This window comes from Oncorhynchus tshawytscha, linkage group LG04 (genome assembly GCF_018296145.1).
Source record: "Oncorhynchus tshawytscha isolate Ot180627B linkage group LG04, Otsh_v2.0, whole genome shotgun sequence".
NCBI lineage: Eukaryota > Metazoa > Chordata > Actinopteri > Salmoniformes > Salmonidae > Oncorhynchus > Oncorhynchus tshawytscha.
This window is the reverse complement of record NC_056432.1, coordinates 19,331,457-19,351,795: the sequence shown is the minus strand read 5'-3', so window position 1 is coordinate 19,351,795 and position 20,339 is coordinate 19,331,457. Positions and strand designations below refer to the sequence as shown.

At 42.4% G+C, this 20,339-nt stretch overlaps 1 protein-coding gene across 1 annotated transcript in view; it reads left to right on the top strand.

Moving 5' to 3' along the window:
- Nucleotides 1–9,212: 9,212 nt before the first annotated feature.
- Nucleotides 9,213–20,339, top strand: part of LOC112248186 (major facilitator superfamily domain-containing protein 3-like) — a 32,831-nt gene continuing 21,704 nt past the window's right edge. The window contains exons 1-2 of the mRNA XM_024417007.2: nt 9,213–9,275; nt 10,798–11,563. Of these exons, the coding sequence (XP_024272775.1) occupies nt 10,873–11,563 (691 nt within the window). The 5' untranslated portion in view covers nt 9,213–9,275; nt 10,798–10,872. The remainder of the gene's footprint in view (nt 9,276–10,797; nt 11,564–20,339) is intronic.

Below are 20,339 nucleotides of genomic sequence, written 5' to 3'. Positions count from 1 at the left end.
GAGCACATGGAGGGCTGTGCGGCCCCCCAAAGAAATGCTACCCCACACCATGACTGACCCACCGCCAAACCGGTCATGCTGGAGGATATTGCAGGCATCAGAACGTTCTCCACGGCATCTCCAGACTGTCACGTCTGTCACATGTGCTCAGTGTGAACCTGCTTTCATCTGTGAAGAGCACAGGGCGCCAGTGGCGAATTTGCCAATCTTGGTGTTCTCTGGCAAATGCCAAACGTCCTGCACGGTGTTGGGCTGTAAGCACAACCCCCACCTGTGGACGTCGGGCCCTCATACCACCCTCATGGAGTCTGTTTCTGACCGTTTGAGCAGACACATGCACATTTGTGGCCTGCTGGGGGTCATTTTGGCTCTGGCAGTGCTCCTTCTGCTCCTCCTTGCACAAAGGCGGAGGTAACGGCCTCCTCCACGTCTCCTGATGTACTGGCCTGTCTCCTGGTAGCGCCTCCATGCTCTGGACACTACGCTGACAGACACAGCAAACCTTCTTGCCACAGCTCGCATTGATGTGCCATCCTGGATGAGCTGCACTACCTGAGCCACTTGTGTGGGTTGTAGTCTTCGTCTCATGCTACCACTAGAGTGAAAGCACCGCCAGCATTCAAAAGTGACCAAAACATCAGCCAGGAAGCATAGGAACTGAGAAGTGGTCTGTGGTTATCACCTGCAGAACCACTCCTTTATTTGGGGTGTCTTGCTAATTGCCTGTAATTTCCACCTGTTGTATATTCCATTTGCACAACAGCATGTGAAATTTATTGTCAATCAGTGTTGCTTCCTAAGTGAACAGTTTTATTTCACAGAAGTATGATTGACTTGGAGTTACATTGTGTTGTTTAAGTGTTCCCTTTATTTTTTTGAGCAATGTATAAATGTTGAGCAATGTATAAATGTATGTACCTGTTTCTTTGTACATAAATGCTATTCACACAGCTCAAAATTTCATTTTTTTCCAAAAACCGGATTTTAAGTAGGCTAGATTCTGGACTCACTATCAAGTCCCTGGTAATAACCCACTCATTCCCTTTATTCATCAACAGATTAGTTGACCAGTATAGATCAGGGTCGTCACTACCACAGCCACAAAGCCATAAACCCTGCTTAACTTCAACAATTTCTCTTCTTAAAATGTGATTTTAACACTAACCTTTACCACACTGCTAACATTATGCCTAACCTTAAATTAAGACCAAAAATCCAAGTTACGTTTTCATACATGTTTATGATATAGCCATTTTTTACTGTGGCTGTCGTAACGAGTGGAAAACCTAGATCTGTGCCCTCTTAGACATGAAAACAGTGACATCACGTGGTAAGAAATGAGTCCACAGATGAATGGAGAAAAGACTCAGTCTTGCTTACCTCACAAATGAGGTTACAGGTCATCTGAGTTGTGTTCATTTAGGCACTAAACGGAAGATAACTGACTGAAACAGCAAGGGGATTACTTGGATCGGACCAATATGAAACACTTAATTTTGTTCACCATTGCAAACTGTTTTAATATATTTTCTTTTGCATGCCCTAGTGAACACGACCCAGAGAAAGAGATGTTTAGAATGGCGTCATCAAGGTTGTATTCATTATTACCAAACGGGAGAAAACAGACTGAAACAGAGAGGGACTATGTGAGCTTGTCCAATAAGAAACGCTTGTTTTCATTTTCCATTGTAAAATGTTTTGCTACATTGTGCACTAATGAATATAACCCAAAAAGGTGTTTTTTTGTGTGTCCTTTCTCATAGGAGTCAAACAGACACTACCTGTATTGAAAACTCCTCTGTCACTTGAACTCGATGACCTAAACCCCACTTACATAGAGTAGAGAACTCGTTAAGGCTATTTTAATGAAAAAGGTGGTGTTCAAATGCTGGGAAAGTACTGATGCAACACAAGACAACTTCAACCACAGTAAATCTTTTCAACGTGGAGATAAATTATGAAGTGATGGAGGGGTTTTCAACATAGATATAATATATGGATTAATCGCTGTGCTTTTCAACACAGGCACAGAACCAGTCGCGGTTCCAGACCATTTTAACTGGAGGGGCCAAGCTGGGGTCAGTTGCACTGTTAGAGAGGCCAGTTACATTAGACGTTATTGTTGTCATCGTTTTCTTCACTGCATTGCAGACATTAGCAAAAGACCATGTTCATAATCATCATCGTTGCCACTGTCTAATAACGGATGTAAAAAAAGAACGATAGCAAAAATTTGTTATGTACATTTATTTTCATACACCACATTTAGGGGGGCCACAAGGGGGTCAAATTGTTGTCACGGGGGCACTGGCCCCCCCTGCCCCCCAACCTCCCAGAACCGCCACTGCACAGAACATTGATGGAGTAATCGCCTAGACCTGTAGGACTACTATTAGAAGAAAACATGTTTTGGCATTTATGGAATAGTGGGTTTCTTATGTAGTAGCCTTGTAGTGGATCAGCGTTAGTGTACAGTAGATGAGTGTGGAGGTTGGTGTTAAGACTTTTAGCTACTTCTCTAGTTGGTACAGTAGATGAGTGTGGAGGTTGGTGTTAAGACTTTTAGCTACTTCTCTAGTTGGTACAGTAGATGAGTGTCGAGGTTAGTGTTAAGACTTTTAGCTACTTCTCTAGTTGGTACAGTAGATGAGTGTGGAGGTTAGTGTTACGACTTTTAGCTACTTCTCTAGTTGGTACAGTAGGTGAGTGTGGAGGTTAGTGTTAAGACTTTTAGCTACTTCTCTAGTTGGTACAGTAGGTGAGTGTGGAGGTTAGTGTTAAGACTTAGCTACTTCTCCAGTTGGTACAGTAGGTGAGTGTGGAGGTTAGTGTTAAGACTTTTAGCTACTTCTCTAGTTGGTACAGTAGGTGAGTGTGGAGGTTAGTGTTAAGACTTTTAGCTACTTCTCCAGTTGGTACAGTAGATGAGTGTGGAGGTTAGTGTTAAGACTTTTAGCTACTTCTCCAGTTGGTACAGTAGGTGAGTGTGGAGGTTAGTGTTAAGACTTTTAGCTACTTCTCTAGTTGGTACAGTAGATGAGTTCGGAGGTTAGTGTTAAGACTTTTAGCTACTTCTCTAGTTGGTACAGTAGGTGAGTGTGGAGGTTAGTGTTAAGACTTTTAGCTACTTCTCCAGTTGGTACAGTAGATGAGTGTGGAGGTTGGTGTTAAGACTTTTAGCTACTTCTCTAGTTGGTACAGTAGGTGAGTGTGGAGGTTAGTGTTAAGACTTTTAGCTACTTCTCTAGTTGGTACAGTAGGTGAGTGTGGAGGTTAGTGTTAAGACTTTTAGCTACTTCTCCAGTTGGTACAGTAGGTGAGTGTGGAGGTTAGTGTTAAGACTTTTAGCTACTTCTCTAGTTGGTACAGTAGATGAGTTCGGAGGTTAGTGTTAAGACTTTTAGCTACTTCTCTAGTTGGTACAGTAGGTGAGTGTGGAGGTTAGTGTTAAGACTTTTAGCTACTTCTCTAGTTGGTACAGTAGATGAGTGTGGAGGTTAGTGTTACACTTTTAGCTACTTCTCTAGTTGGTACAGTAGGTGAGTGTGGAGGTTAGTGTTAAGACTTTTAGCTACTTCTCTAGTTGGTACAGTAGGTGAGTGTGGAGGTTAGTGTTAAGACTTAGCTACTTCTCCAGTTGGTACAGTAGGTGAGTGTGGAGGTTAGTGTTAAGACTTTTAGCTACTTCTCTAGTTGGTACAGTAGATGAGTTTGGAGGTTAGTGTTAAGACTTTTAGCTACTTCTCTAGTTGGTACAGTAGGTGAGTGTGGAGGTTAGTGTTAAGACTTAGCTACTTCTCCAGTTGGTACAGTAGGTGAGTGTGGAGGTTAGTGTTAAGACTTTTAGCTACTTCTCTAGTTGGTACAGTAGATGAGTTTGGAGGTTAGTGTTAAGACTTTTAGCTACTTCTCTAGTTGGTACAGTAGGTGAGTGTGGAGGTTAGTGTTAAGACTTTTAGCTACTTCTCCAGTTGGTACAGTAGATGAGTGTGGAGGTTGGTGTTAAGACTTTTAGCTACTTCTCTAGTTGGTACAGTAGATGGGTGTGGAGGTTGGTGTTAAGACTTTTAGCTACTTCTCTAGTTGGTACAGTAGATGAGTGTGGAGGTTAGTGTTACTTTTAGCTACTTCTCTAGTTGGTACAGTAGGTGAGTGTGGAGGTTGGTGTTAAGACTTTTAGCTACTTCTCTAGTTGGTACAGTAGGTGAGTGTGGAGGTTAGTGTTAAGACTTAGCTACTTCTCCAGTTGGTACAGTAGGTGAGTGTGGAGGTTAGTGTTAAGACTTTTAGCTACTTCTCTAGTTGGTACAGTAGGTGAGTGTGGAGGTTAGTGTTAAGACTTTTAGCCACTTCTCTAGTTGGTACAGTAGGTGAGTGTGGAGGTTAGTGTTAAGACTTTTAGCTACTTCTCCAGTTGGTACAGTAGATGAGTGTGGAGGTTAGTGTTAAGACTTTTAGCTACTTCTCTAGTTGGTACAGTAGATGAGTGTGGAGGTTAGTGTTAAGACTTTTAGCCACTTCTCTAGTTGGTACAGTAGGTGAGTGTGGAGGTTAGTGTTAAGACTTTTAGCTACTTCTCCAGTTGGTACAGTAGGTGAGTGTGGAGGTTAGTGTTAAGACTTTTAGCTACTTCTCTAGTTGGTACAGTAGATGAGTTCGGAGGTTAGTGTTAAGACTTTTAGCTACTTCTCTAGTTGGTACAGTAGGTGAGTGTGGAGGTTAGTGTTAAGACTTTTAGCTACTTCTCCAGTTGGTACAGTAGATGAGTGTGGAGGTTGGTGTTAAGACTTTTAGCTACTTCTCTAGTTGGTACAGTAGGTGAGTGTGGAGGTTAGTGTTAAGACTTTTAGCTACTTCTCTAGTTGGTACAGTAGATGAGTGTGGAGGTTGGTGTTAAGACTTTTAGCTACTTCTCTAGTTGGTACAGTAGATGAGTGTCGAGGTTAGTGTTAAGACTTTTAGCTACTTCTCTAGTTGGTACAGTAGATGAGTGTGGAGGTTAGTGTTAAGACTTTTAGCTACTTCTCTAGTTGGTACAGTAGATGAGTGTGGAGGTTAGTGTTAAGACTTTTAGCTACTTCTCTAGTTGGTACAGTAGATGAGTGTGGAGGTTAGTGTTACGACTTTTAGCTACTTCTCTAGTTGGTACAGTAGGTGAGTGTGGAGGTTAGTGTTAAGACTTTTAGCTACTTCTCTAGTTGGTACAGTAGGTGAGTGTGGAGGTTAGTGTTAAGACTTAGCTACTTCTCCAGTTGGTACAGTAGGTGAGTGTGGAGGTTAGTGTTAAGACTTTTAGCTACTTCTCTAGTTGGTACAGTAGATGAGTTTGGAGGTTAGTGTTAAGACTTTTAGCTACTTCTCTAGTTGGTACAGTAGGTGAGTGTGGAGGTTAGTGTTAAGACTTAGCTACTTCTCCAGTTGGTACAGTAGGTGAGTGTGGAGGTTAGTGTTAAGACTTTTAGCTACTTCTCTAGTTGGTACAGTAGATGAGTTTGGAGGTTAGTGTTAAGACTTTTAGCTACTTCTCTAGTTGGTACAGTAGGTGAGTGTGGAGGTTAGTGTTAAGACTTTTAGCTACTTCTCCAGTTGGTACAGTAGATGAGTGTGGAGGTTAGTGTTAAGACTTTTAGCTACTTCTCTAGTTGGTACAGTAGATGAGTGTGGAGGTTAGTGTTAAGACTTTTAGCTACTTCTCTAGTTGGTACAGTAGATGAGTGTGGAGGTTAGTGTTACGACTTTTAGCTACTTCTCTAGTTGGTACAGTAGGTGAGTGTGGAGGTTAGTGTTAAGACTTTTAGCTACTTCTCTAGTTGGTACAGTAGGTGAGTGTGGAGGTTAGTGTTAAGACTTAGCTACTTCTCCAGTTGGTACAGTAGGTGAGTGTGGAGGTTAGTGTTAAGACTTTTAGCTACTTCTCTAGTTGGTACAGTAGGTGAGTGTGGAGGTTAGTGTTAAGACTTTTAGCCACTTCTCTAGTTGGTACAGTAGGTGAGTGTGGAGGTTAGTGTTAAGACTTTTAGCTACTTCTCCAGTTGGTACAGTAGATGAGTGTGGAGGTTAGTGTTAAGACTTTTAGCTACTTCTCTAGTTGGTACAGTAGATGAGTGTGGAGGTTAGTGTTAAGACTTTTAGCTACTTCTCTAGTTGGAACAGTAGGGGAGTGTGGAGGTTACTGTTAAGACTTTTAGCTACTTTTCTAGTTGGTACAGTAGGTGAGTGTACATGGTTGTCAGACTGACTTGCAGATTTACCCAGTTTGTATGTGAGAACGTAGATCATGGTCCAGGGCGTCCCAGGCACTGACAGCATCTTCCTCCACACCCTCCAGGGATGCACAGCGTCCGACTGGACCCCCTTCCTCCCCTCTGCCTGCCCCTCAACAGCTCATTGTACAGCATAGGGTCCCTCTCCACAATCAGCTCTGAATAATACCGAGTGTTGCTGGCCTTTTAATGTGGTCAAACTGCTTAAAACGGGGTGCCTGGACACTATAGGGTACAAATATAACAACGTACAGGAAAAATGATCATTTGTTCCGATGTAAATATGGGCTATAACACACTTTATAATACACTCATTCGTTGCAATCCCTCGTTGAATAAATCCATTGAATTGGTGAAAAATCTACACTGAGTATACTAAACACCTGCTCCTTTCTATGACATAGACTGACCAGGTGAATCCAGGTGAAAGCTATGATCCTTTATTGAGGTCACTTGTTAAATCCACTTCAATCAATGTAGATGAAGTGGAGGAGGCAGGTTAATTAAAGAAGGATTTTTAAGCCTTGAGACAATTGTGACATGGATTGTGTAAGTATGCCATTCAGAGGGTGAATGGGAAAGAAACATATTTAAGTGCCTTTGAACAGGGTATGATAGTAGGTGCCAATCACACCTGTTTGAGTCAAGAACTGCAACGCTGCTGGGCTTTTCATGCTCAACAGTTTCCCGTGTGTATCAAGAATGGTCCACCACCCAAAGGGCATCCAGCCAAACTTGACACAACTGTGGGAAGCAATGCTTTTTTCTTTCATTATTATTATTATGCATTAATATGTTGGCTCACTGTTTGTTGTTGGCATTTCCTGCCCAAGTTTGCCCACTTTGCCAATAAAGTAATCATTGTAATAATTGGCAACATCAAATGGTTTTGTGATGAATAAGCCATCTGATTCGATGAAAGATGGAGTTGAATTTGTCCTTCTGTCCATAAAAGTTTTTTTTCCATCATTCCATCATCATTCATATATCATTGAGCTTGGCTTCATAATACAGTTTCTGTTTCTTTTTGTTGAGTTTAGTCACATCATTTCTCAAATTGCAGTAAGTCAGCTAGTCAGATTTGCAGTCAGACTTATTAGCCACTCCTTTTGCTCCTTCTCTTTCAACCATACAGTTTTTCAAGTCCTCCTCAGTCCATGCGGCTTAAACAGTTCTAACAGTGAGTCTCTTAACAGGTGCATCATCTGGATGCACCTTATTAATCACATCAGACCAACAAATATTTTTAACATCATCCACATAAGTCGAAGCAAATTCTCGGCCCAGCTTTTGGAACATTGGATTTCCTGGATATTGCCACTATATAGTGAATAGTGAATTCTAAATAAATCACAGACAGTGTCACCAGCAAAGCACCCCCACACCATCACACCTCCTCCTCCATGCTTCATGGTGGTAACCACACGCGCAGAGATCATCAGTTCACCTACTCTGCATCTCACAAAGACACGGCGGTTGGAACCAAAAATCTCAAATTTCCACTGGTCATTTCCACTACTGATGTCCATTGTTTGTGTTTCTTGGCCCAAGCAAGTCTTCTTATTATTGGTGTCCTTTGGTTGGTTTCTTTCCAGTAATTCAACCATGAAGGTCTGATTCACACAGTCTCCTCTAAACAGTTGATGTTGAGATGTGTCTGTTACTTGAACTCTGTGAAGCATTTATTTGGGCTGCAATTTCTGAGGCTGGTAACTCTAAATGAACTTATCCTCTGCAGCAGTGGTAACTCTGGGCCTTCCTTTCCTGTGGAGAGCCAGTTTCATGAGAGCCAGTTTCATCATAGTGCTTGATGGTTTTTGCGACTGCACTTTCAAAGTTCTTGACATTTTCCAGATTGACTAACCTTCATGTCTTAAAGTAATGATGGATTGTCGTTTCTCTTTTACCAAATAGGGTTATCTTCTGTATAACACCCATACCTTGTCACAACACAACTGATAGGCTCAAATGCATTAAGAAGGAAAGAAATTCCACAAATTAACATTTAACAAGGCACGCCTGTTAATTGAAATGCATTTCCAGGTGACTACCTCATGAAGCTGGTTGAGAGAATGCCAAGAGTGTGCAATGCTGTAATCATGGCAAAGGGTGGCTACTTTGAAGAATCTCAAATATAAAATATATTTTGATTTGTTTTTGGTGACTACATGATTCCATATGTGTTATTTCATAGTTTTGATGTCTTCACTATTATTCTACAACATAGAAAATAGTTTTGAAAAAATAAAGAAAACCCTTGAATGAGTAAGTGTATACAAACTTTTGACTGGTACTGTACATTTTACTTCGACACCTAAACTATGTTTCTCTCTATAAGAAAATATGTAATCTATTGGCCTGTAGTGTATTGCATTGGAACCAAGGGAGTGGGTGGTGTAAAAAGTGTCGCTGGGCATATAAAAGTGTCCACCGTGACATAACATCATATATATATATTATACAGACCACACTGATAATTCCTTTCAATACTTTTACTGCGGAAAACAGAATAGTTTTTTTTCTCTATAAGACAATATGTATTCCATATACAGTTATTCCCATTGTGGCCAATGGAATGGGTTGAGTAAAAGGCCAGCAACACTCTGTATTATTCAGAGCCCTATGAAATGACACCATACATACAGTATAGACATTCTACAGACCCTACTGAGTATTTCCTACAATACTTTTACTGCGACCCCCAGAATAGTTTTTGCTTTTTTAAACCAATATGTATTCCATATGGTGATTCATATTGTGGCCATTTATTTGACCTTAGAACAAGTTTTAAAACCCAGGTTTAATGCAAATGTAACTTAAATATGAACAAATAGGAATCATTGTTAATGTTAAGACAATAATTGTTCATATATCATGAGTAAATACAGGTTATTGAAATGTTTCTACTATTACTTGGGGGGCTTTTATTTGGAAAAGTTCTGAAATTCCGTGACCCGGATGTACTCTGTTAGTGTTGTTGACGAGACGCTGAAAGCAGGTTCTCCCTTTCCAGTATGTAGCCAGCTAGCTAACGACACAATTATCATAACAGATTGCACTCAGATTAACGTTTTATAATATAATATTTATAAAACTTCACCACGGAATTTGCTAGCTATTGGCACGCGCTGATACTTAACTTACTCTGAATTGGTAGTATGACAGCGTTAGCTTGAATACTAGCTATTTGGCCATGCATGTTTATTGGTTTTTGCTTGTGCTATAACTAGCCAAGTTACCGAGACATCAGTTTAGCTTGCTACTATCGAAAGGTCAAGTTTGGGGCGTAAACGGATATCTACACGGTCCCATGTGTTATACGTTTAATTAAAAGGAAGATGAACTAGTTATGAAAGTTAATTATTGCTTGTGAATAAAGCTTGAGAGCTGTCTGATGCATCAGTTTGCCAGAATCTATACTGAACAAAAATATAAACGCAACTATTAACGATTTCCCTTAGTTACAGTTCATATAAGGAAATCAGTCAATTTAAATAAATTCATCTGGCCCTATCTATGGATTTTAAATGACGAGGCAGGGGTGCAGCCATATGTGGGCCTGGGAGGGCATAGGCTACCCACTTGAGATCCAGGACCAGCCAATCAAAATGTGTTTTTCCCCACAAAAGAGCTTTATTACAGACAAAAATACTTCTCAGTTTCATCAGCTGTCGGGGTGGCTGGTATCAGACAATCCCACAGGTGAAGAAGCCGGATGTGGAGGTCCTGGGCTGGCATGGTTACACGTGGTCTGTGGTTGTGAGGCCGGTTGGACATACTGCCAAATTCTCTAAAATTACATTGGAGGTGGCTTATGGTAGAGAAATTAACATACAATTCCCTGGCAAGAGCTCCATTGGACATTCCTGCAGTCCATATGCCAATTTCACGCTCCCTCAAAACTTGCAATATCTGTGGCACTGTATTGTGTGACAAAAATGCACATTTTAGAGTGACCTTTTATTGTCCCCAGTACAAGGTGCACCTGTGTAATTATCATGCTGCTTAATCAGCTTCTTGATATGCCACACCTGTCAGGTGGATGGATTATATTGACAAAGGAGAAATGCTCACTAACAGAAGTAAACAAATTTGTGCACAAAATTTGAGATACATTTTTTTTTGGTGCATTTAGAACATTTCTGGGATCTTTTATTTCAGCTCATGAAACATGGGACCAGGACTTTACATGTTGCGTTTAGATTTTTGTTCAGTGTATAATGAAACCTGAGTTTCCTTCATTTAATACATATACTAAAACCCAAAACTATTTATCATGAGGGGAATTCCATTTGCTCATGATTTTATTTTTATATATTATTTTTTCATGTACCTTGGCAGTCGGAAGGTAGACAAGGTGACAGATACAGAGGGAGAAAGAGTATAGGGAGCAAGGTGGAATTTGGAACCCCGTCACTAGCTTGCATGTGTGGTCTGGAGTCTGCTAGACTAACTAGACCAGACTCCGGCACCCATTTGCTCATGTTTTCCGTCAGTGAAATGATCCCCTCTCTCTCTTCCCCATCTCTCCTAGGCTGATCGACCCATTTGATCAGCTCCTGGTGGAACATCGTCATGACCTGACGAATTGTCCCTTTCCTATTTAATCATGAATGACAAGCTGGTTTTTCTGGGCCTTCTGTACTTTGTGCAGGGGATCCCCTATGGTCTCCAGTCCTTGTTGCTCCCTGTCTACCTCCGTGGGGCGGGCCACTCCCTCACCCACATCGGCTTGACCAAAATCCTCTACTTCCCCTGGGTGCTCAAGGTCCTCTGGGCACCCCTGGTGGACCGTGTGGGCACCAAGCGGCGCTGGCTGGTGGCCACGGTCTCTGGCCTGGCGCTTACTTGTCTCTCCAGTGCCGCTCTGGCCCCGGAGGCCCACATCTGGGGAGTGGTGGGGACTCTGCTGGCCATGAACGCCCTGGCATCGATTCAGGACATCACAGTGGACGGGGCCGCTGTGGGACTGCTGAAGGGCCGTAGCGAGCTGGGCCTGGGCAACGTGGCTCAGGTGGTGGGCTACAAGGCCGGCTCGGTGTTCGCCGGGGGCGGGCTCCTGGCTGTGATTGACGTGGCCGGGTGGGGCCCTATGTTTATGCTGTTGGCCTTTGTGTACTTCGGGGTAGCACTGTTTGTGTTGGGGGCCCCCGTGCTGGACAATGAGCTGTTGAGGGGCCAGGCAGAGGGGAGGAAGGGGGTCCAGTCGGACGCTGTGCATCCCTGGAGGGTGTGGCGGAAGCTGCTGTCAGTACCTGGGACGCCCTGGACCATGATCTACGTTCTCACATACAAACTGGGTAAATCTGCAAGTCAGTCTGACAACCATGTACACTCACCTACTGTACCAACTAGAGAAGTAGCTAAAAGTCTTAACACTAACCTCCACACTCATCTACTGCACCAACTAGAGAAGTAGCTAAAAGTCTTAACACTAACCTCCACACTCCCCTACTGTACCAACTAGAGAAGTAGCTAAAAGTCTTAACACTAACCTCCACACTCACCTACTGTACCAACTAGAGAAGTAGCTAAAAGTCTTAACACTAACCTCCACACTCACCTACTGTACCAACTAGAGAAGTAGCTAAAAGTCTTAACACTAACCTCCACACTCACCTACTGTACCAACTAGAGAAGTAGCTAAAAGTCTTAACACTAACCTCCACACTCACCTACTGTACCAACTAGAGAAGTAGCTAAAAGTCTTAACACTAACCTCCACACTCACCTACTGTACCAACTCAAGTAGCCTTAACACTAACCTCCACACTCACCTACTGTACCAACTAGAGAAGTAGCTAAAAGTCTTAACACTAACCTCCACACTCACCTACTGTACCAACTAGAGAAGTAGCTAAAAGTCTTAACACTAACCTCCACACTCACCTACTGTACCAACTAGAGAAGTAGCTAAAAGTCTTAACACTAACCTCCACACTCATCTATTGTACACTAACGCTGATCCACTACAAGGCTATGACATAAGAAACCCACTATTCCATAAATGACTTAGCCAAAGCATGTTTTCTTCCAATAGTAGTCCTCCATTATTTAATGTAAAACATAGCAAAACATTTTGCAACGCAATACAAAAACAAAACATTTCTTATTGGACAAGTTCTCATAGTCCCTGCCTGTTTCAGTCTGTTTTATTCTATTTGGTGCCTATTGAATACAAGCCTGATGACCTGTAGTCTCATTTGTGAAGTGGGTGGCAGGTAGCCTAGCGGTTAAGAGCGTTGGGCTAGTAACCGAACGGTCGCTTGTTCAAATATCTGAGCTGACAAGGTGAAAAATAAAATCTGTTTGTGCTCTTGAGCAAGGTACTTAACCCTAATTGCCCCTGTAAGTCGCTCTGGTTAATACCGTGTGCGAAATGACTAAAATGTATAAATGTAAGTAAGCAAGACAGTAAGCAAGACAGCATCATATTTTCTCCATTCAGCTGTGGTCTCATTTCTTACCACTGTTGCCCTGAACTATTTACTACAGCCACAAAGTTAAAAAAGGGCTATATTGTAAAAATGTACTTTTTGGTCTTAATTTAAGGTTAGGCATAAAGTTAGCAGTATGGTAAGGTTAAGGTTAGGTTTAAAATAACATTTGTGTCTGGGGTAACTAACGATGACCCTGATCTAGACTGATCATCTGTTCTGTTGATGAATAAAGGGAATTAGTGTGTTATTCCCAGGGACTTGGTAATGAGTCCAGAACCTACTTAACATTCCATTTTTTTTTAGAAAATATGACATTTTGAACTCTGTGAATAGCATTTATGTACAAAGTAACAGGTATATATTAGGGCTAGTGAGATGTTAGGAATGTTGTCCTTTAAAAAATGTATTTGTCTCCAAGTTTATATTTGCAAGAGAAAACGTTTGTGAACACAGTTTGTGTGTGTGTGTGAGTGTGTGTGTGTGTGTGTGTGTGTGTGTGTGTGTGTGTGTGTGTGTGTGTGTGTGTGTGTGTGTGTGTGTGAGAATTGGTAGGAATAGAGTTTGGTGTTAAGTAGCATGTGTATGTGTGTGTGTGTGTGTGTGTGTGTGTGTGTGTGTGTGTGTGTGTGTGTGTATGTATGTGTGTGTGAGCGAGAATTGGTAGGAATAGAGTTTGGTGTTAAGTAGCATGTGTATGTGTGTGTGTGTGTGTGTGTGTGTGTGTGTGTGTGTGTGTGTGTGTGTGTGTGTGTGTGTGTGTGTGTGTGTGTGTGTGTTTGTGTGTGTGTGTATGTATGTGTGTGTGAGCGAGAATGGGTAGGAACACAGTTTGGTGTTAAGCAGCGTGTGTGTGTGTGTGTGTGTATGTATGTGTGTGTGAGTGTGTGTGTGTGTGTGTGTATGTATGTGTGTGTGAGTGAGAATTGGTAGGAACACAGTTTGGTGTTAAGCAGCATGTGTATGTATGTGTGTGTGAGCGAGAATTGGTAGGACCACAGTTTGGTGTTAAGCAGCGTGTGTGTGTGTATGTATGTGTGTGTGAGTGTATGTGTGTGTGTGTGTGTATGTATGTGTGTGTGAGCGAGAATTGGTAGGAACACAGTTTGGTGTTAAGCAGCGTGTGTATGTATGTGTGTGTGAGCGAGAATTGGTAGGAACAGAGTTTGGTGTTAAGCAGCGTGTGTATGTATGTGTGTGTGAGCGAGAATTGGTAGGAACAGAGTTTGGTGTTATGCAGCGTGTGTATGTATGTGTGTGTGAGCGAGAATTGGTAGGAACAGAGTTTGGTGTCTGGCAGCAGGAGGGGATTATGTAAGGATTAGTGTGTCTGTATGTCTGGTGTTTTTTTCATGGAAATTGAAATGGAAGACGCAGCGTCACACTGGTGTGTTTGTTTGGGTGTTGGGAAAACATGGTCTATATACATTTGCATACATGTGCTTCTTTGTGAATGTGTGTGCCATTGTTTTTCCTGTATGTGTTCGTGTGTGTTTGAGAGAGAGTGTGTTAGGGTGGCACAGTAATTGGATGATCCCAGGCAGACACTAGACAGGAGAGTAAGACAGTTCGTTTGAGGGGTTCACCAGTATTGTCATCATCACCACTGTCACCATCTCCATAGCAATAATTTTCATCATCGCCATTATCGTTAACATCCTCATGAAATGATCGTTAACATCCTCATCCTCATGATGTTATCAATATTAACATAATAATCATATCTAATATAATCAGCATTTACAAATAACCAGCTTAGTTGTCCGCTCTTTATTTCAGAATAAAAAGGTCAGACTGTTTGTGTGCAACTGTTGGGTGAAACTCAACAATCCGTGTGAATGTGAGACTGTTTGTGTGTGAGATTTTAGAGTGAAAGGTCTGCCTTAAACTCCCCCTCCCCCAACACACAAACACACTCATCTCAGACCCCTCTCCCACTCACTCTTAATGAACACAGCGAGTTTGCTCTGTGTAGAACCGCACAACCAATGAGAGGGAGCCGTTTGGATGACCCCTGTATCATTTGAGGTCGCGGACATGGGACTTGCTGTCTGGGCAGAATCCCAGAGAGAGAGTCGGGGGCAAAAGGGATAGAAGGAGAATGAACCTGTGTATTGTAGTCCGGGGAACACTGATGGAGGGATGGGCTAGTATTGGTAGATGGGAAAGTGATAGCGCTGCTCTTATTGGGTTTAGTACCCACTGATCTAGGATCAGATTAACCTACCCTACAATAATAACCTTAACCACTAATCAAACAGAGAAAAACTGACCCTGTATCAGTCAGTGGTTAACTTGGGGCCAACATCTACAGATGTAAGATCTTAATTTGATCACCCTGTTGTTGCAGGTAATTTCCACTTTAAATGTCATACTTGATTTGCACTAAGAAAAAAATCCATTAATTATAATCCACGCAATAATTTAAATGTCCTGTTGTTGCAGGATTATTTTCCTGCTATGGGAAACCGCCAACCTCTGCCATGCACAGCCATACTGGATAGACTGTGAGACATGGGAGAGAGGATGGCAGAGCATGGGTGAGAGAGAGGGGGCCTGGGAAGTGGGGGGAGAGAGCGGTGTGGGGGGGATGTGGGTTAATTTTCCAGAGGGAGAAAGGAGGACGGCTGGGAGGCTGAAGGGGGGATGAATAAATGAAGAACCACCACATGGTGCCCAGAGGGAGACAGAGAGCGATGGATAAAGGCAAAGAGGCCTAAAGGGAGAGGACAGTATTGGGACGATATAACAGGACTTTTTCAATACTGGAGCCAAACCAACCAGTGACCCTGTTTGGTTGTCCATAACACTGCTCCCCTAGATTGCATAGTCAGTGTTTGTTTACTTTGTCAACAGCATAGATATCAATCATTGGTCAATACACTGGTAACATGTAGTTAGGGCTGGGTGATATATCATATTTCAAGGTATACCGGTATGGATTTTTATAAAATCGTCTATAACGATATGTTGATACAGTGCTAAATAAATGAAAAGTCAGATTTGTCCTAGTTTGGTTGAGTAATAAGCAATCAGGAAGGAGAAAGACCATTAAACCAATTAGAATTAATCTGTTGCCATCCTAGGGTTATGCACTAGTCATAAACATATTTATAGCTTGTATTATTCAGAAACATAGGATACCGTCAAACACTGCCAGGCAGTCAAAAGAATGAGAAATATATTGTGATATGTTATTTTGGCCATATCGCCCAGTCCTACATGGAATGTTAGGACCCCTGATTGGTGGAATGGTGTAGATCTCCTGGTGCTATGGAGCTCTGTAGTGCAACAGCTTTCTGTAGAAAGGTTAGCGAGGACAGTTATAGTTCATGTGGTTATGGGAGTAAAACATAGTTGGTAATGTAAGAGCATTTTAGCAAAGTGACCCATCTGGGTAGGGTGGGTGGGGTTCAAGTTTTTTTCCCATGCTTCAGCCTAGTTCCTTAGGGGTTCAACAAACTCTGTGACACCCTTCAAAGTGCACACCTGTAGGGATTGCTGTTAGTGTGTTGCTGTTGTGTGTGTGTGTGTGTGTGTGTGTGTGTGTGTGTGTGTGTGTGTGTCAATGGAAGGTGTACGTAGAACTGTAGCTTACTGATTTACTGGGCCTCTCTCTCTGTCTTGTTCCCAGGGTGTGTTTTGTGTCTTGTTTTCTCCTAAGTGTCCTCGTGATCCCATCTGATCCTGGCCTCTAGTGTCTGAGCTTCATGTGATCACTCTGTTACCCGACCAACCATTCTGTGTCCTAATTGACTCTCATGCTGATCCCTCATCCTGTTCTCTCTTTCTTTCTTTCTTTCTTTCTTTCTTTCTTTCTTTCTTTCTTTCTTTCTTTCTTTCTTTCTTTCTTTCTTTCTTTCTTTCTTTCTTTCTTTCTTTCTTTCTTTCTTTCTTTCTTTCTTTCTTTCTTACTCATGCACAAACACCTCGTTTCCCATCAGCAACCTGTCAGCCCTACTCTCCCCATCACCCCTCCTTTACCAAATTCCTCATTCTCCTCAGTCTCATTCTTCCACATTTTGCCCCTTTTTCTGCATCCCTCCTCCTCTATAAACCCAGTCTCTCTCCATAAATCATTCTCACTATCTCTCTCCCTTACCCCTCTCTCTGTCTGTTCATGTTTCTCCCTTACCCCTCTCTCTGTCTGTCTGTTCATGTTTCTCCCTTACCCCTCTATCTCTCTGTCGGTTCATGTTCCTCCCTTACTCCTCTTTCTCTGTCTGTTCATGTTTCTCCCTTACCCCTCTCTCTCTCTCTCTCTCTGTTCATGTTTCTCCCTTACCCCTCTCTTTCTGTCTGTTCATGTTTCTCCCTTACCCCTCTCTCTCTCTCTCTCTCTCTCTCTCTCTCTCTCTGTTCATGTTTCTCCCCTGCCCCTCTCTCTCTCTCTCTCTCTCTCTGTTCATGTTTCTCCCTTACCCCTCTCTCTCTGTCTGTTCATGTTTCTCCCTTACCCCTCTCTCTCTCTGTCTTTCTCTCTTATCCATTATTTTTCTCTCCACCTTGTCTCATTTTCTGTCTCTGTCGTTCTCCCTCTCTCTGTCTCTCTGTCGTTCTCCCTCTCTCTGTCTCTCTGTCATTCTCCCTCTCTCTCTGTCTCTCTGTCATTCTCTCTCTCTCTCTGTCTCTGTTATTCTCCCTCTCTCTGTCTCTCTGTCATTCTCTCTCTCTATCTGTCTCTGTCATTCTCTCTCTCTATCTGTCTCTGTCATTCTCCCTCTCTCTGTCTCTCTGTCATTCTCTCTCTCTATCTGTCTCTCTATCATTCTCCCTCTCTCTGTCTCTCTGTCATTCTCCCTCTCTCTGTCTGTCTTTATCCCCCTCTGTCTCTCTGTCATCCTCCCTCTCTCTGTCTCTGTCATTCTCTCTCTATCTGTCTCTCTGTCATTCTCCCTCTCTCTGTCTCTCTGTCATTCTCTCTCTCTCTGTCTCTCTCCCTCTCTCTGTCTCTGTCATTCTCTCTCTCTCTCTCTCTCTCTGTCTTTATCCCCCTCTCTCTCTGTCATTCTCTCTCTCTATCTGTCTCTCTGTCATTCTCCCTCTATCTGTCTCTCTGTCATTCTCTCTCTCTGTCTCTCTGTCATTCTCCCTCTATCTGTCTTTATCCCCCTCTGTCTCTCTCCCTCTCTCTGTCTCTCTGTCATTCTCTCTCTATCTGTCTCTCTGTCATTCTCCCTCTATCTGTCTCTCTGTCATTCTCTCTCTCTGTCTCTCTGTCATTCTCCCTCTATCTGTCTTTATCCCCCTCTGTCTCTCTCCCTCTCTCTGTCTCTGTCTTTCTCCCACTCTCTGTCTCTCTATCTTTCTCCCATACTCCCCTCTCTACTAGTTTCTTCTTTGTGGATGCCTAATGAAATCCCCACTGAAATGGACAATTGTTGCTTTGCGAATATTTATAGAATTGAATAATCAGCCTTGTTGTGTTTGTCTGCACTCCCCTTTTAAAGAAATAATGAGTTTGAAGCAGTGGGAGCACTGAATGCTGTAGAGACACAGAACCACTGGTAAATAATCAAGCATAGGAGGTTGGTGGCACCTTAATTGGAGAGGACAGGGCTTGTGGTAATGGCTGGAGTGGAATGAGTGGATTGGTATCAAATACATCAAACACATGGTTTCCATGTGCAACAGCAGCCTGCGGTTTATTAGACATCATAAAGGCTTTAAAAGAACAATCTGTTGAACAAACAACCACAAAGGTGTAACCCCACCCAGTGTTTTGGTAAATATCTCAGGGATGGGGTTGGAGGAATGTAACCACTCTCAAATTCATAGACAGAGCTAGGACTGACCATCCCATGAGTGACCAACTGCCCCTCCCTACCTTCAGGCTATGCTCAAACCCTACACCCCAACCCGAGCACCTCTGGTCTCCAGCTCCTGCTCAGCCCAGTCCAAGCTCTTCTCTTCCCTTGCACAACCCGATGGTGGAACTGGCTTCCCCCTAAAGCTAGAACAGCAGAGCACCCCCCTGCATAAAAATGCATTTTGTGAACTAACACTTTTCTTCCCTTACTAACTTTGCTGATAGCTACTTTATTGAGGAAAAATGTACTTAAATGTACTTACTATAACTGTGATATGTGGTTGTGGTTGTCCCACCTAGCTATCTTAAGATGAATGCACTAACTGTAAGTCACTCTGGATAAGAGCATTTGCTTAATGACTAAAATGTAAAAATGAAATATGACATCAAAATTATAGTTCTAACCATATTTTAGGCTATTTTGTTGCAGTGTTTGTTTACAATAAGACCTACACTGTTTACAAACAAATGAGTAAAACAAATGTATATTTGGGGTTTTGATGGAGTAAAATAATTTAACTAAGCTCATGAGGCATTTGAACTACACTGAGTGTACAAAACATTAGGAACAACTGCTCTTTCCATGACAGACTGACCAGGTGAATCCACGTGAAAGCTATGATCTCTTATTGATATCACTTGTTAAATCCACTTCAAATCAGTGTATATGAAGGGGAGGAGACAGGTTAAAAAAGGATTTTTAAGCCTTGAGACATGGATTGTGTATATGTGCCATTCAGAGGTTGAATAGGCAAAAACAAAGATTTAAGTGCCTTTGAACAGGGAATGGAAATAGGTGCCAGGCGCCCCGGTTTGAGGGTTTTTCACGCTCAACAGTTTCCCATGTGTATCAAGAATGGTCAACCACCCAAAGGACATCCAGCCAACTTGACACAATTGTGGGGAGCATTGTAGTCAACATGGGCCAGCATCCCTGTGAAATACTTTCGACACCTTGTAGAGTCCATGCTCTGACAAATTGAGGCTGTTCTGAGGGCAAAATGCGGTGCAACTCAATATTAGGTATGTGTTCCTCATGTTTTGTACACTCAGTATATATTCTTCAAGAATCAATGGGTGTATATCAATCATTTCAAAGTTTAAAAAAATGGATGTAGCAATGGCAGATTGTCCATTTAAGTAATGTCTTGCCTCAAACTATCTACCCTGTTGGATGATAAAAAGTTCCCCAGGTTTCAACCGGTGATGGTGGGAAGTAGTGAGTAATACAGTAGCTGATAGCTGTTTATGTTAGTGCTGCCTTGGAACATAGATTATAGACGCTGAATGAATATGTCATCACAGCAGCCTCTGTTTATCCCTCTCATTCTCCTGCCATACATTTAGCTTGGCTGTCACATAGCGCTGGCATAACGTGTGCGTTGTCGTAGCGTTCCCGTGTGCCAGGAGGTTTTCAGCGTCTTCTCTAAGATCTCCTTTTGATATCCTTCTCCATTTCATGTGAAAGATTCTCTCTCTATTGTTGTTTTTCTTCTGGCCAAGTGTGTGGTGTGTGAGTGTGTCGTCTCTTTGACAGCAGTCTCTGAGCTGTCACTCAGCACTCCGTCTCCCTGTCTTTGTGAAGTCACTCTCCATTAATAATGGCGGCAGCGCTGAATATTTTACAGCGTCGTTCGGGCAGAAAATTGTCCCGCCTTCGAAACCACACAGCGACAGAGGCACTATTGTCTCACTGACAAACTTTTATTTCACCAGAAAGCTCTGTGACTGAGGCTTGTGTTATCTGAGGAAGTTTTACATTAGGCCCTTTTGAAAAATGACGCAGGATATTCATAGTTTACTTTTTTTTTTTACATCTATTATTGATAC